Here is an 18319-nt window from a genome sequence, read left to right on the forward strand (position 1 = left end):
AGCAGTCAGCAACCGACTGCGCAATCGACGCACACGGCACGCGCACACGCGCGCGTCCAATAAGCCCATGTCTCCATGACGAATGAGAGCACCAAGATAAAAACAGAGGTGACAACACGGATTTGACTTTTGTCCCACTGGCCCAGCAGAGCTGAGCACCTGATGCAGGAGGAGGGATGCCTCCTGTAAGACAGTCGGCCCTGTGCCCACCCTCATGTGGCTCTTGTCATCTCTCGTGGCCGCCGCTCTCCGCCCCAGCGGCGCGCCACCCTCTTGATTAAGAGACATGCCGGGAGCTGAAGTGGAAATAATTGGTTGTAAAATCCCACCAAACCACCCCCCCCCCCCCCCATATATATATATATACGAATAAAAAATTACCGCCCACTCTAAAGCGGTAATTCCCAGATAGCACTTGAAGCGACGCGCAGCAGGTGACGGGGAGAGTTGCGTAATTGGACATCGAGCGTTGTCCCCGCTCGCTCGCGGGGCGCACGGTGACAGCAGCTGTCAAAGCCGCTCCGCTTGCCACGACGCTCGCTCGGACCCCGGCTCCCCGCGGTGCCGGCGCTAAGAGCCAGCCGGCACCGGTGAGGGCCACGTTTAATTATCTCACAATCCCTCACCGGAGCCACAGCGTTTCATCCACAAATATTTTTTTTTTTACACATCCCATCAGTTTGGTTGTGTCGGACCAATGTTGCTGAAATTAGAAGGTTGCGTGGCGGCTGATTGGAAGTGTAAAACAAACGACTTGTGGTCTTCAAGGGACAGCTGTGGGAAGGAGGCGGCTCTCGTCCGCCGACTCGCCGCGTCGCTCCTCGTGTTCTCTCCGCAGCCTCGCTCGGTCCAGCAACTCTGGCCGCGCGCCGTTTCTCTACGAACTCGTGGTACATTTATTCAGGGCCCCACGGCGTTAAGTGCAATTTACAAATATAAAGTCGATCTCCCCCTTCCCCCCCCCCCCTCTCCGTCCCTCTCGGCTATCTGACTATCGCCGCTCAGCCCATTGTGGATTTCGCTGTTGTACTTACGAGAGTATTTTGTTCGTGTTACAATGAAGCTGCTCCCACGGTATAATGGTTAGCAGGGAAATGGACTTCTTGCAATCCAGAGGTCGTCAGTTTGATTCCATCTCTCCCGCCATCCTCGGCATTTAAAATACTGCCGTGCCCCTCGCGTGCCGAGGCCATCGATTCGCCACACTTGTGAAATTGCCAACGATACACGGAAATACGGTTTCCCAGCCTGCATTGTGATTGTGTTACGACACGTTTTCTTGCCCTTTACCGATGCGATTACACTCGAGAAAGTCGGTTTAACCACGGGCGGCTGAACTTTGCATTCAAACCCAGGCTCTCCGGCATGAAATCAGCCCCAGCAGCTACACTGGTACCTCCACAAGCACAAGCGCGCTTACGCGCGCGCCCGATTAATTACATAACCAGACGTGCCCACAAGGCAGCATTATGTAACACAGGAAAGAGAGAAAACGCTCGAGTCATGGAAAAAAAACCAAAGTGGCACGGCACACGAGCCGCAATGTTGCCATCGATTCCGCCCCGCCAGACTCCAGCCAGCACAACTGGCCGAGTGGCAAACAATTGTCTTGGTGTGAGATGAGTGGCAGCAATTGTCTTGGTGTGAGATGAGTGGCAGCAATTGTCTTGGTGTGAGATGAGTGGCAGCAATTGTCTTGGTGTGAGATGAGTGGCAGGCAATTGTCTTGGTGTGAGATGAGTGGCAGGTGATTGTCTTGGTGTGAGATGAGTGGCAGGCGATTGTCTTGGTGTGTGATGAGTGGCAGGTGATTGTCTTGGTGTGAGATGAGTGGCAGGCAATTGTCTTGGTGTGAGATGAGTGGCAGGCAATTGTCTTGGTGTGAGATGAGTGGCAGGTGATTGTCTTGGTGTGAGATGAGTGGCAGGTGATTGTCTTGGTGTGAGATGAGTGACAGGTGATTGTCTTGGTGTGAGATGAGTGGCAGGCGATTGTCTTGGTGTGTGATGAGTGGCAGGTGATTGTCTTGGTGTGAGATGAGTGGCAGGCAATTGTCTTGGTGTGAGATGAGTGGCAGGCAATTGTCTTGGTGTGAGATGAGTGGCAGGTGATTGTCTTGGTGTGAGATGAGTGGCAGGTGATTGTCTTGGTGTGAGATGAGTGGCAGACGATTGTCTTGGTGTGAGATGAGTGGCAGGCGATTGTCTTGGTGTGAGATGAGTGGCAGGTGGTTGTCTTGGTGTGAGATGAGTGGCAGACAATTGTCTTGGTGTGAGATGAGTGGCAGGTGGTTGTCTTGGTGTGAGATGAGTGGCAGGCAATTGTCTTGGTGTGAGATGAGTGGCAGGCGATTGTCTTGGTGTGAGATGAGTGGCAGGTGGTTGTCTTGGTGTGAGATGAGTGGCAGACAATTGTCTTGGTGTGAGATGAGTGGCAGGTGATTGTCTTGGTGTGAGATGAGTGGCAGACGATTGTCTTGGTGTGAGATGAGTGGCAGACAATTGTCTTGGTGTGAGATGAGTGGCAGGCGATTGTCTTGGTGTGAGATGAGTGGCAGGTGATTGTCTTGGTGTGAGATGAGTGGCAGGCGATTGTCTTGGTGTGTGATGAGTGGCAGGCGATTGTCTTGGTGTGAGATGAGTGGCAGGCGATTGTCTTGGTGTGAGATGAGTGGCAGGTTGATTGTCTTGGTGTGAGATGAGTGGCAGGTGATTGTCTTGGTGTGAGATGAGTGGCAGGCGATTGTCTTGGTGTGAGATGAGTGGCAGGCGATTGTCTTGGTGTGAGATGAGTGGCAGGTGATTGTCTTGGTGTGAGATGAGTGGCAGGCAATTGTCTTGGTGTGAGATGAGTGGCAGGTGATTGTCTTGGTGTGAGATGAGTGGCAGGCGATTGTCTTGGTGTGAGATGAGTGGCAGGCAATTGTCTTGGTGTGAGATGAGTGGCAGGTGATTGTCTTGGTGTGAGATGAGTGGCAGGCAATTGTCTTGGTGTGAGATGAGTGGCAGGCGATTGTCTTGGTGTGAGATGAGTGGCAGGCGATTGTCTTGGTGTGTGATGAGTGGCAGGCGATTGTCTTGGTGTGAGATGAGTGGCAGGCGATTGTCTTGGTGTGAGATGAGTGGCAGGCGATTGTCTTGGTGTGAAATGAGTGGCAGGTTATTGTCTTGGTGTGAGATGAGTGGCAGGCGATTGTCTTGGTGTGAGATGAGTGGCAGGCGATTGTCTTGGTGTGAGATGAGTGACAGGCGATTGTCTTGGTGTGAGATGAGTGGCAGGCGATTGTCTTGGTGTGAGATGAGTGACAGGTGATTGTCTTAGTATGAGATGAGTGGCAGGCAATTGTCTTGGTGTGAGATGAGTGGCAGGTGATTGTCTTGGTGTGAGATGAGTGGCAGGTGATTGTCTTGGTGTGAGATGAGTGGCAGGTGATTGTCTTGGTGTGAGATGAGTGACAGGTGATTGTCTTGGTGTGAGATGAGTGACAGGTGATTGTCTTGTGTGAGATGAGTGACAGGTGATTGTCTTGGTGTGAGATGAGTGACAGGTGATTGTCTTGGTGTGAGATGAGTGGCAGGCGATTGTCTTGGTGTGAGATGAGTGGCAGGTGATTGTCTTGGTGTGAGATGAGTGACAGGTGATTGTCTTGGTGTGAGATGAGTGGCAGGTGATTGTCTTGGTGTGAGATGAGTGGCAGGTGATTGTCTTGGTGTGAGATGAGTGGCAGGCGATTGTCTTGGTGTGAGATGAGTGGCAGGTGATTGTCTTGGTGTGAGATGAGTGACAGGTGATTGTCTTGGTGTGAGATGAGTGACAGGTGATTGTCTTGGTGTGAGATGAGTGGCAGGTGATTGTCTTGGTGTGAGATGAGTGACAGGTGATTGTCTTGGTGTGAGATGAGTGACAGGTGATTGTCTTGGTGTGAGACGAGTGGCAGGTGATTGTCTTGGTGTGAGACGAGTGGCAGGCGATTGTCTTGGTGTGAGATGAGTGACAGGTGATTGTCTTGGTGTGAGATGAGTGACAGGTGATTGTCTTGGTGTGAGATGAGTGGCAGGTGATTGTCTTGTGTGAGATGAGTGACAGGTGATTGTCTTGGTGTGAGATGAGTGACAGGTGATTGTCTTGGTGTGAGATGAGTGGCAGGTGATTGTCTTGTGTGAGACGAGTGGCAGGCGATTGTCTTGGTGTGAGATGAGTGACAGGTGATTGTCTTGGTGTGAGATGAGTGACAGGTGATTGTCTTGTGTGAGATGAGTGACAGGTGATTGTCTTGTGTGAGATGAGTGACAGGTGATTGTCTTGGTGTGAGATGAGTGACAGGTGATTGTCCTGGTGTGACGGCCACCCTGGAGGTGTACCACGGTGGATGCCCAGGAGCGGCCACCGTGTTACACGGAATCCAGATCGTGACGTTCGGAGTTTACGGCCTGAACGCCTCACTGAGTCTCAGGCCTCCTTTTCAGAAGGGTCCTGCTGCTGCTGCTGCTGCTCCTGTTGCTGCTGCTGCTGCTCCTGCTGCTGCTGCTAATTGTGCAGGGAACGTTCAGCAGTGGGATGTGGTTTGGCCATCACAAGTTAAATTGCGCGTGGGGTATTTTTCGTGATGTAAGGAAACCAAAGAACCCCGGAAGGAAACCCATGCAGAAGAGGGGGAGAGAGAACGGACAAACTGCACTCCACGCAGAAAGGCGCCTCGAGCCGGGAATCAACCCCAGGCCCTTCTTGCCGTGCGGCACGAGCGTCGCCACGGCGCTGCCAACCCGCAGGGCGAGCGGCCGCGAGTTGCTGTCACGAGCGCGCGACTTCAAATCCCAGCAATCCCCCGCCGCTCTTTGCTAGGTCAAGCGAGTGATGGTTACGGCGGCGATCGTCTTGTGGAGAGACCGGCACCCGCCACAAGAACGTGGAATTCTCCCCACACCGACTCAGGAGCACCAATTGGAATAAACGCAGGCCTGTGTGAGCAGGGAGTGGCTGTGACTGGCCCAAGGGAGGTAGTCTCAGGGAAGAAGAAGAAGACGATGATGATGATGAGCGCGCTGTGGTGTGCACACAAGGCGTACAGTCCCTGCCGCCGGGTGCATCGCAGACATGAGCCCCGCATGAAACATTTCACGAAAGCCGATATGTTTTCGCGCGTTTAGGACAATTTCAGATTCATTTTTTGTACGATTTGTTTATTTTCTGATCGTTTACATTACGTAATGATTCAGCTGGTTTCGTCGTTAAGATGAATCTTTGAACTTGCAACTCAATGTTATACGCATATAACATTTTAGTAAACAAATGCGAATTGTGCATGAACTTAAATCTTTAAGCGTATTCTTTTTTGCAACGATGAAAAACTTAATTTCAATGAAGGTGATCAAATCAAGCAATACTCTGGCGTTTTGTTTACGTGACGAATCCCTTACCGATTGGCCGTGTCGGGTGGTGGAGGGTTTCGACACATTTATGCTTGCGTGATCTAACCCAAGAACCTTTATTATGAATAATATTAGTCGCGAAAGCCTCCTGTGTGTTAAACTAAATCAAGCGATACTTAACATTTTCACTTTTCATTTTACAAAAATTATTTTTGAAAAGTATTCCGCAATAGTTCCATTAATTCACAGAGGGTAAAACCCATGCATACATTCAAAGCTCTGCCCAGGAGCTTACACGTCCCACTTGCTGTACTGCTATCTCCTGGTCACCTCCAGCCCAGTGCATTTGGGAGTTTTGTGAATCGCCTTGTGATCCACCCAACCCTTGCCTCGAACTCACTGGATCACAGACACCCATCAACCCCAACCGATGACATTGCTGCTGAAGATGATAGGATTTATCCAGGATAGCGTCTATGAGTCTCAAGACTTGTTTTCAGGAGGGTCCTGAGTTGGATTGTTTGGCCGATTGTATTGTAATCAGCGCTTTCCACATAATCACACAGAGCCCCACAGACTCACGCAGATACCCACAGACTCACACCGAGACCCACAGACTCACGCACAGCCCCAAACTCACGCAGAGACATGCCAACGACAAAGACCCCTTGACGAGTCGTCCATTAGTGAGTACCTATTAATGCCTGCACAGCGCACGAGGTGGTGGTGTGGCCTAAACCACCCCAGCTCCCCAAGTGTTCATGTTTGTGCACGACACCAGGTACTCATGTGCGGGGTAGGAGGTCGCTTCCCAGGCCTCTCACAGGCCCACATGAGATGCAGTTTGGAGTACTCGGAGCCTTGGCAACACGAGGTGTTTGCGAGTTCAAACTTGGTTACGTACGGTGAGAAAGACGTTTCACTTACACACATACATGGTCGTCAGGGCAGCTTCCATGGGAGGGCTCGAGATTATTGTGTCAACTCTGAACAAGGGGGGGTGGTGGCGCAGTTGATAGCATACTGCTGACCTCTGAACCCTGCAACTTGAATTTGGTTTCCGGCCATAGCTGGCATCTTTGGCGAAGGATTTGTAAACTGGTCTGGGGGCACCCTCCTCACAAACCCACGTGGGCCAGCGTGGTGAAGTTTGGTCCAGCGACGCTCGTGACCGACACGGCGTGGTGAAGTATGGTCGAGCGACACGGCGTGGGGGAGGCATCAGCCGATGGCGGATTGACAACGGCTAAAACTTTCGATGTAAAGCTTTCGTGACTGCAGGGATTCATGTTCTTGGTTCTTTCGGTAAAGTCACGTAGAAGGGAAATAATAAAATGTTATTATTTGATATTATTTGATATTATTTTATTATTTCCCTTCTACGTGGCTAAAACATTATTTATTATATTTCGATGTAAAGCTTTCGTGACTGCAGGGATTCATGTTCTTGGTTCTTTCGGTAAAGTCACGTAGAAGGGAAATAATAAAATATTATTATTTGATATTATTTTATTATTTCCCTTCTACGTGGCTAAAACATTATTTATTATATTTCGATTTAAAGCTTTCATGACTGCAGGGATTCATCTTCTTGGTTCTTTCGGTAAAGTCATGTAGAAGGTAAATAATAAAGTAATAAATAAATAAAATGTTTCTTTTATTATGTTTCATTTTCATTATTTTATTATTTCCATTTTACGTGACTTTACCGAAAGAACCAAGAAGATTATATATTATTTCATCAACCGAAATACATCCCTTGTGATGTGCCGCGTGTGGCGTGAGCGTGCCGATCGACGCACCTCTTCACCCCCCGGCTGAGACCACCAAATCCGCCGCACCCGAGACCTCCGTTCGATCAACGGCGGACGGCAACCCGGATTCGAACCGAGGCTTCTCGGCGAGGGGCGGCCCGGACTTAACGCTCAACCACGTGACCGTCCCGCCAGGCCACGAGGTCACCTCCCACCTTCGTTGTCTTTGTGCGAACCCAGCGACGGCGAATCTGGGGGCTGCTCGCTCATGTGGGAACGCAGCGCCTGGGAGGGAGCGAGGGGCTCTCTCTCTCTCTCGAGCGCCGCGTTGCCGGGCTCGCCGAGCGGTGGTGATGACGGTGCCCGCACTCTCTCCAGCCCCTCCCCCCCGCCCCAGCGTCGTGGCTCCTGACGGCGGTAACTCTTCCCCGTGGTTGCCCCTGGGCCCATCCTAAAATACCCCCCCCCGCGACACTCCGGGGATTTCAGTGGAAAAGAGAAATGGCCGTGGGGCGCGGATGCTCTCCGCGCGGTAAACGGCATGTCGTCGCGTGCTGCCGCGAGCGTGGCTGATAAAATAAAGGAAATCTGCTTCGTGGTATGCGAACGCACGCGTCACACACACACAAGACAAAGATACCCCAGCATCACGCCCTGGCCATCTTTGCCTGCCCAGGTGCTGATGTTGCCACACTGTGCCAGCCACTCAAGTTCATGCTGAGTTGAGCTGGGGGAGGTCCAGATATCACCGCCGTTGCCAGTTGTGGCCGTGAATCGAACGCACGTTGGTGTTGTGTGGAGTGCCATGCGCTAGGCTCTGTGCCACCGCTCCCAACAAAACAAAGACACAGATCCCCCGTATAGCCTTAACACACAGTTGGGGCAAGTGCTGTTAGCGGGCACCTATGAAGGCCGGCCCGGCACACAGTTGCGATGTTTACACATCGCACCACGTACTCACTTGAGGCTCAGTCGATCTAGTGGAGGCCCAGGACCGATTTCAGCTAATCGTCACTGGTGTTGGGCCGTGAGCGGGAATCGAACTCGGGTCGCCGGGTCCGTGAGCAGCACGCTAACGCGCACGTACACAGCGGCAACAGAGGAATGAGCACTGGACAGCACTCATCTCTCGTGGTGGGTCTGGTGGAATTTCCACATTCCCATGGAAGGAGCCAGTACATCCGCATTGGATACATGCACTGCCCAACGTGCGGTGGCTCACGGATGGACGAGGGGTAGAGTGCCCCCCACCTCGCCGGGGTTTCAACTCTGAACCCACAGCGCTTCCCGTGTGGACCGGGCGGGTGTAGCGGGAGGGGGCAACACAAAGACAGCGTCCGTGACAAATAAATAACCAACAGCGCCCCCCCCCCACCCCCCCCTGAAACATCACGTGCTCACGACCCATCGGCCCCGGCGATGGACGGTCCATTCACAGCACAACTTCTGCTGCTGCTGGAGTTCCCCAAGAAGATTCTCTCCCATTACCGATGTCAACGCCTCTCATTCCACAGATGCTGCCCCGGTGGTACCGGCCAGCACACGGGCCTCTGAGTCCAACCGCGGCCGGTTCGATCACGTGCACGTGACCCAAAGGGCAAGCTGCTTCCCAACGTCCACTCGGCAGTGGAACGTGCGGACATCACAGTCGGCCGAGCGGTCACAGAGAGGGTCGGCGGTGGCGAAATGGGGAGGCCTTCAACGAGCAGCGCATTGCCATGGCTGAAGATGGTAAAATGCAAACAATACCCTGCAGTAGTGGACAACTGAGTGAACAAAATTGTCCAAATGGAATACAATAGAGATGAGGTGGCAAGAACAAGACAACGTAATGCACCCTAGAATTGACCCACAGCCCTGAGTCGTGACAATTCATCTGATCGTCAGGGTGGGAGAGGGAATTGCTTATCACCTCGTGACCGGGCTGACACGATCACTGTATTTGAGAAGCCAGTTTAATCACGGACGGCTGAAACTCCAGTATGAATCCAATTCTCAGTGGTGTTGAGCAGAGGTGTGGACTCGAGTCATGTGACTTGGACTCGAGTCAGACTCGAGTCATGAATTTGATGACTTCAGACTCGACTTGGACTTGCATAACAATGACTTTGTCCCACCTCTGAGGTGTGGACTCGAGTCATGTGACTTGGACTCGAGTCAGACTCGAGTCATGAATTTGATGACTTCAGACTCGACTTGGACTTGCATAACAATGACTTTGTCCCACCTCTGGTGTTGAGTCACCCAGCCACCCCACACCCAGCCACCCAACCACCCAACCACCCAACCACCCAGCCACCCCACACCCAGCCACCCAACCACCTAGCCACCCAACCACCCAACCACCCAACCACCCAGCCACCCAACCACCCAGCCACCCAGCCACCCAGCCACCTAGCCACCCAACCACCCAGCCACCCAGCCACCCCCCAACCTACCACCCAGCCACCCAGCCCCACAACCACCCAACCACCCAGCCACCCAACCACCCAGCCACCCAGCCACCCAGCCACCCAGCCACCCAGCCACCCAACCACCCAACCACCCAACCACCCAGCCACCCAACCACCCAGCCACCCAGCCACCCAACCACCTAGCCACCCAACCACCCAGCCACCCCACACCCAACCACCCAGCCACTCAGCCACCCAGCCACCCAGCCACTCCACACCCAGCCACCCAACCACCCAACCACCCAGCCACCCCACACCCAGCCACCCAGCCACCCCACACCCTGCCACCCAACCACCCAACCACCCCACACCCAGCCACCCAACCACCCAGCCATCCAACCACCCAACCACCCAACCACCCAGCCACCCCACACCCAGCCACCCAGCCACCCCACACGCAGCCACCCAGCCACCCAGCCACCCCACACCCAGCCACCCAACCACCCAAAGACCCAGCCACCCAACCACCCAGCCACCCAACCACCCAACCATCCAACCACCCAACCACCCAGCCACTCAACCACCCAGCCACCCCCCAACCTAGCACCCAACCACCCCACCACCCAGTCACCCCACACGCAGCCACCCCCCAACCTACCACCCCCCAACCTACCAGCCCCTCCTTCTCATAGACGGAACATTCAAATTGCGCGACTCGTGGGAATTACGCAACGCTTAAGGGACACATTTTCATAATATTTATTCATGCAAGGTACAGAGTGACCAGGACCATCGCATTCCAGCTTCGCAATCGGAAGCCCTTGGCTCTGCATTTGTAAACTAAATATATTTAGCTCCGTACACAGAGACACCCACCTCAGGGGAAGCCGTGGACTCAAATCCCGGACGGGGATTGACGAAATGCGGGCCGCTCAGCGGGACGCTAACATTACCGCTCGTCTGACAGAGGAGGCGGCGCCGCTCGCAAGCGGCGGGAGGGCACGCACGTCGCGTGCGCTGCACCACCGACGAGTCCTAATGAGCACAAAACCCGTCGGTACAAACTGCTGCCACTGCCGCCCGCCGGGGTGGCCACATTTTTCAAACTTTCTTCGAGGCCGGTGGCCCGAGCGGCAATTAACGCGGCACGCGCGTTCAGTTCTGTCGCGCTGGGGGTTTAGGCAAGGCCGAGAGGGTCACGCACACACCACGGGCGCACGACGCCGCTGCTGGCGTGCCGTTGGGGCCACCCGCTCCCGAGCCCTGCTCAACACCATCCCCGCTCATCACCATCCCCGCTCAACACCATCCCCGCTCAACTCCATCCCCGCTCATCACCATCCCCGCTCAACTCCATCCCCGCTCATCACCATCCCCGCTCATCACCATCCCCGCTCATCACCATCCCCGCTCATCACCATCCCCGCTCAACACCATCCCCGCTCATCACCATCCCCGCTCATCACCATCCCCGCTCAACACCATCCCCGCTCATCACCATCCCCGCTCATCACCATCCCCGCTCATCACCATCCCCGCTCAACACCATCCCCGCTCATCACCATCCCCGCTCAACACCATCCCCGCTCATCACCATCCCCGCTCATCACCATCCCCGCTCATCACCATCCCCGCTCAACACCATCCCCGCTCATCACCATCCCCGCTCATCACCATCCCCGCTCAACTCCATCCCCGCTCAACTCCATCCCCGCTCATCACCATCCCCGCTCAACACCATCCCCGCTCATCACCATCCCCGCTCATCACCATCCCCGCTCATCACCATCCCCGCTCAACTCCATCCCCGCTCATCACCATCCCCGCTCAACTCCATCCCCGCTCAACTCCATCCCCGCTCATCACCATCCCCGCTCATCACATCCCCGCTCATCACCATCCCCGCTCAATCATCCATCCCCGCATCACCCATCCCCGCTCATCACCATCCCGCTCAACGCCATACCCGCTCAACTCCATCCCCGCTCATCACCATCCCCGCTCATCACCATCCCCGCTCAACTCCATCCCCGCTCATCACCATCCCCGCTCATCACCATCCCCGCTCAACTCCATCCCCGCTCAACTCCATCCCCGCTCAACTCCATCCCCGCTCATCACCATCCCCGCTCATCACCATCCCCACTCATCACCATCCCCACTCATCACCATCCCCGCTCATCACCATCCCCGCTCATCACCATCCCCACTCAACACCATCCCCACTCATCACCATCCCCACTCATCACCATCCCCGCTCAACACCATCCCCGCTCATCACCATCCCCGCTCATCACCATCCCCGCTCATCACCATCCCCGCTCATCACCATCCCCGCTCATCACCATCCCCACTCATCACCATCCCCACTCATCACCATCCCCACTCATCACCATCCCCGCTCAACACCATCCCCGCTCAACACCATCCCCACTCATCACCATCCCCACTCAACTCCATCCCCACTCATCACCATCCCCGCTCATCACCATCCCCGCTCATCACCATCCCCGCTCATCACCATCCCCGCTCATCACCATCCCCGCTCATCACCATCCCCGCTCATCACCATCCCCGCTCATCACCATCCCCGCTCATCACCATCCCCGCTCATCACCATCCCCGCTCATCACCATCCCGCTCATCACCATCCCCGCTCATCACCATCCCCGCTCATCACCATCCCCGCTCATCACCATCCCCGCTCATCACCATCCCACTCAACACCATCCACGCTCAACTCCATCCCCGCTCATCACCATCCCCGCTCATCACCATCCCACTCAACACCATCCACGCTCAACTCCATCCCCGCTCATCACCATCCCCGCTCAACTCCATCCCCGCTCAACTCCATCCCCGCTCAACTCCATCCCCGCTCAACTCCATCCCCGCTCATCACCATCCCCGCTCAACTCCATCCCCGCTCATCACCATCCCCGCTCAACTCCATCCCCGCTCATCACCATCCCCGCTCTTCACCATCCCCGCTCATCACCATCCCCGCTCATCACCATCCTAGCTCAACTCCATCCCCGCTCAACTCCATCCCCGCTCAACTCCATCCCCGCTCATCACCATCCCACTCAACTCCATCCCCGCTCATCACCATCCCCGCTCAACTCCATCCCCGCTCAACTCCATCCCCGCTCATCACCATCCCACTCAACACCATCCCCGCTCAACTCCATCCCCGCTCATCACCATCCCCGCTCAACTCCATCCCCGCTCAACTCCATCCCCGCTCATCACCATCCCACTCAACACCATCCCCGCTCAACTCCATCCCCGCTCATCACCATCCCCGCTCAACTCCATCCCCGCTCAACTCCATCCCCGCTCAACTCCATCCCCGCTCATCACCATCCCACTCAACACCATCCCCGCTCATCACCATCCCCGCTCATCACCATCCCCGCTCAACTCCATCCCCGCTCAACTCCATCCCCGCTCATCACCATCCCACTCAACACCATCCCCGCTCATCACCATCCCCGCTCATCACCATCCCCGCTCAACTCCATCCCCGCTCAACTCCATCCCCGCTCAACTCCATCCCCGCTCAACTCCATCCCCGCTCAACTCCATCCCCGCTCATCACCATCCCCGCTCAACTCCATCCCCGCTCAACTCCATCCCCGCTCAACTCCATCCCCGCTCAACTCCATCCCCGCTCAACTCCATCCCCGCTCATCACCATCCCCGCTCATCACCATCCCCGCTCAACTCCATCCCCGCTCATCACCATCCCCGCTCAACTCCATCCCCGCTCAACTCCATCCCCGCTCATCTCCATCCCCGCTCAACTCCATCCCCGCTCAACTCCATCCCCGCTCATCTCCATCCCCGCTCAACACCATCCCCGCTCAACTCCATCCCCGCTCAACACCATCCCCGCTCATCACCATCCCCGCTCAACTCCATCCCCGCTCATCACCATCCCCGCTCAACTCCATCCGCTCATCTCCATCCCCGCTCAACTCCATCCCCGCTCAACTCCATCCCCGCTCAACTCCATCCCCGCTCATCACCATCCCCGCTCAACTCCATCCCCGCTCAACTCCATCCCCGCTCAACTCCATCCCCGCTCATCACCATCCCCGCTCAACTCCATCCCCGCTCATCACCATCCCCGCTCAACTCCATCCCCGCTCATCACCATCCCCGCTCATCACCATCCCCGCTCATCAACATCCCCGCTCATCACCATCCCCGCTCAACTCCATCCCCGCTCAACTCCATCCCCGCTCATCACCATCCCCGCTCAACTCCATCCCCGCTCAACTCCATCCCGCTCAACTCCATCCCCGCTCATCACCATCCCCGCTCAACTCCATCCCCGCTCAACTCCATCCCCGCTCATCACCATCCCCGCTCATCACCATCCCCGCTCATCACCATCCCCGCTCAACTCCATCCCCGCTCAACTCCATCCCCGCTCAACTCCATCCCCGCTCAACTCCATCCCCGCTCACTCCATCCCCGCTCAACTCCATCCCCGCTCATCACCATCCCCGCTCATCACCATCCCCGCTCATCACCATCCCCGCTCAACTCCATCCCCGCTCAACTCCATCCCCGCTCAAACTCCATCCCCGCTCATCACCATCCCCGCTCATCACCATCCCCGCTCATCACCATCCCCGCTCAGCTCCATCCCCGCTCAACTCCATCCCCGCGCAACTCCATCCCCGCTCAACTCCATCCCCGCTAAACTCCATCCCCGCTCATCACCATCCCCGCTCAACTCCATCCCCGCTCATCACCATCCCCGCTCAACTCCATCCCCGCTCAACTCCATCCCCGCTCAACTCCATCCCCGCTCAACTCCATCCCCGCTCAACTCCATCCCCGCTCAACTCCATCCCCGCTCATCACCATCCCCGCTCAACTCCATCCCCGCTCATCACCATCCCCACTCAACTCCATCCACGCTCAACCTCCATCCCCGCGCAACTCCATCCCCGCTCATCTCCATCCCCGCTCAACTCCATCCCCGCTCAACTCCATCCCCGCTCAACTCCATCCCCGCTCATCACCATCCCCGCTCAACTCCATCCCCGCTCAACTCCATCCCCGCTCAACTCCATCCCCGCTCATCACCATCCCCGCTCATCACCATCCCCGCTCATCACCATCCCCGCTCAACTCCATCCCCGCTCAACTCCATCCCCGCTCAACTCCATCCCCGCTCAACTCCATCCCCGCTCAACTCCATCCCGCTCATCACCATCCCCGCTCATCACCATCCCCGCTCATCACCATCCCCGCTCAACTCCATCCCCGCTCAACTCCATCCCCGCTCAACTCCATCCCCGCTCATCACCATCCCCGCTCATCACCATCCCCGCTCATCACCATCCCCGCTCAACTCCATCCCCGCTCAACTCCATCCCCGCTCAACTCCATCCCGCTCATCACCATCCCCGCTCAACTCCATCCCCGCTCAACTCCATCCCCGCTCAACTCCATCCCCGCTCAACTCCATCCCCGCTCAATCCATCCCCGCTCATCACCATCCCGCTCAACTCCATCCCCGCTCATCACCATCCCCACTCAACTCCATCCCCGCTCAACTCCATCCCCGCTCAACTCCATCCCCGCTCATCACCATCCCCGCTCAACTCCACCCGCTCAACTCCATCCCCGCTCAACTCCATCCCCGCTCATCACCATCCCCGCTCAACTCCATCCCCGCTCAACTCCATCCCCGCTCAACTCCATCCCCGCTCAACTCCATCCCGCTCAACTCCATCCCGCTCAACTCCATCCCCGCTCATCACCATCCCCGCTCAACTCCATCCCCGCTCATCACCATCCCCGCTCAACTCCACCCGCTCAACTCCATCCCCGCTCAACTCCATCCCCGCTCATCACCATCCCCGCTCAACTCCATCCCCGCTCAACTCCATCCCCGCTCAACTCCATCCCCGCTCATCACCATCCCCGCTCAACTCCATCCCCGCTCAACTCCATCCCCGCTCAACTCCATCCCCGCTCATCACCATCCCCGCTCATCACCATCCCCGCTCAACTCCATCCCCGCTCAACTCCATCCCCGCTCAACTCCATCCCCGCTCAACTCCATCCCCGCTCAACTCCATCCCCGCTCATCACCATCCCCGCTCAACTCCATCCCCGCTCATCACCATCCCCGCTCAACTCCATCCCCGCTCATCACCATCCCCGCTCAACTCCATCCCCGCTCATCACCATCCCCGCTCAACTCCATCCCCGCTCAACTCCATCCCCGCTCATCACCATCCCCGCTCATCACCATCCCCGCTCATCACCATCCCTGCCACCATCCCTGCCGCCGCGGTCACGGAATTTCTTCCCCTCGCCGTTTGCAGAGGCTGCCGGGGGGGATGCGGATCGCCGGCCGCGGCCGCGCGAGCGCCGAAACCTCAGCCGCTGGCCCCATGCCAACAAAACCGAAATGAGCGCCCGCCTTGCTTATTCACTCGAGCGGAGGAGAGAGCGCGTCAAGCCTCTGATTTGCTTTGTTGACAAATGAGCCGCTCGCAGGCGCGGACGGCGGGGATCAGGCCCGGGGGTTACCGGGTTCGCACAGCGGCGTTCGTGCCATTGCGCAATGTCCGCGCAGGGGCTCCTATTGAATTATATATTATATATATATTTAATATATATATTCGGGGCTGGAGATGGAATAATCAGCAACGCGAATTGCTCCATTCAGCGGCAGCGGCACAGTCCGTCTTCCACGGAGGCAATTCAATCGCTCTCCCTCCGTAGAGCACGCGCAGCACCTCCGCTCGGCAATCCTTCACACCCCCCCCCCACACCCCCCAACCCCCAAACCCCCAACCCCCAGCCCCCACCTGCCCCCGGCATCACAGGCGCAGTTCTAATCTGGGAGCGTGCAGGAGGGGTTGCGAACCCGGCGTCCACTCCGTGGTGAACGCCATGGTGGACGTCACCGTGGATGTCACAGTGGACGTCACCGTGACGTCACGGTGGACGTCACGGTGGACATCACGGTGGACGCCACTGTGGACGTCACGGTGGACGTCACGGTGGACGTCACAGACCCCGTGGCATGGCGAGAGAGACATGGGAGGGAAGCCGCGTGCGCTGGCGTCCCAGGTCGAGATTCGTCAAATTATAAATGTTGACTCGGATTACTTCATTGGGTGAAACCACAAAGAGAGACGTCGCCCACTCCTAGCAGATTATAGCTCTCTGTGAAACACCGCAGCACCTGTGTGATGGCCTTGCGCTGTGAGGATGACACGAATCCCGCGCTCACGAACGGGGGTGGTCAAACATCCCGACATGGGGCCACAGAGCTTGGGTCTGGCTGCCTGCCTGCTTCTGCCCGATTTGAGCATCCACCGTTTGACTTCGCACCACATCCACACGTGTGACTGCGATGTGTGGATCATCACTTAAAAGCTGCCCCCCCCCTGGCTCCGATGATGATACCGAACAATCCTGATAAGAGTTCGACAATTGTAAAATGTGCGCATCGCCAAACGTCCATTAGCCGATCGGCGTTCATCAGATAATGCACAACTAGCGGCACACGCTGGTGCCGACACCACGACCACCCCCATGTCCACGTTAACGACTGCATGTTCATGAGCGGCAATTTGAAAGTTTACAGCGTCAGCTGTGTGCAGGACACACAATGTGTTCCCTGCACCACCCACCATGGTCATGGGGTTTCTAGATGCAGTTGAGATGCAGCGGCAGCATCGACACCACCCAACACCACCACCACCGACACCACCACCACCTGGCGTTTGTTTGTCCGATTTGTGATTCATAAAGCGCCTTCGATCACATCCAGATTAGGGGATCGGATCCGCCCATCATCCCTGCGTGGTCGATAAAGTGACGTTCCGCACTCTGCGGCAAGCCAAAGAGCCGTCATGGAGAGAGACCGGCACCTGTCACGGGCACGTGGAGTTTCCGCCGCCCGGCTCCGGGCGTCGATGGAGACGCATCGTAACGCCTCGCGATCACAATCGGCCCATTGCGAGTGCCGCGATTGACGAGCCGGAATCGGCGAAGACGCCAAACCTCAAAGCAACGTCAATGCGAATTTCAACAGCGGTGGAAGAGACGACCACAGCAGGAGCGAGCGGCTGCCCTCCCATTGCGATGCCCACAACCGCTTACAAGATTCACTCAAAATAACGACGCCACCTACGACGCTTATTGATTTGTGGTGGGGGGGGGGGGGGGTTTAAATCATAATCCCAAACCAAAAGCGTGACAACGGCGTAATTCCTGCCCACGAAACTTACGTGAAGTGAATCGGCGGAGGTAGTAATGAGTTCCTTGCTAAGCTCTTCACACCGCTGAGAGGGAGGGAGGGTGGCGATGTGACGATCGCGCAAACCTCAGTGAGCGGCGTCATGAGTAACCATCCACGTCGTTGCGGAGAGCAGGGGGAACTAATCGATAACCGGACAGTACACCTCCTCCGTCACCACCTATCCGCCCCTCCACGTAAAAACATATCCGAGCGTTTATTTATGGATTTGTACACCCATCCCGTCGGCCACACGGCCTTCTGGGAGCGCGTAATTTCAGCAGCGTCGGGTCAACGCGAAGCGGAACCGCGTCGCCGCCCGCCGCCCGCCAGCGCGCCGCTCACTTGTGCAGCACGGCGATCTCGTTCTCGATGCTGCTCTCCTTGCCGCGCAGCGCCTGCTTCGTGATGCACTTGACGGCGAAGAGACGACCCGACGCCTTCTCCTGCGCCAACACCACCTCCGAGAACGCGCCCCTGCCAACGACACGGCGGGGACACGGTGGCACAGTGAGGTCACGG

At 56.6% G+C, this 18319-nt stretch overlaps 1 protein-coding gene across 2 annotated transcripts in view; it reads right to left on the minus strand.

Annotated features, from left to right (window-relative positions):
* Positions 1 to 18319, minus strand: part of LOC133356794 (calcium/calmodulin-dependent protein kinase type 1D-like) — a 105381-nt gene that overhangs the window by 74210 nt on the left and 12852 nt on the right. For both annotated transcript variants that reach the window (XM_061574481.1, XM_061574480.1), the window contains exon 2: positions 18143 to 18274. In XM_061574481.1, the coding sequence (XP_061430465.1) occupies positions 18143 to 18274 (132 nt within the window). The remainder of the gene's footprint in view (positions 1 to 18142; positions 18275 to 18319) is intronic.

This window comes from Lethenteron reissneri, chromosome 55 (genome assembly GCF_015708825.2).
Source record: "Lethenteron reissneri isolate LAM-NWPU_2019-01 chromosome 55, ASM1570882v1, whole genome shotgun sequence".
Lineage (NCBI taxonomy): Eukaryota > Metazoa > Chordata > Hyperoartia > Petromyzontiformes > Petromyzontidae > Lethenteron > Lethenteron reissneri.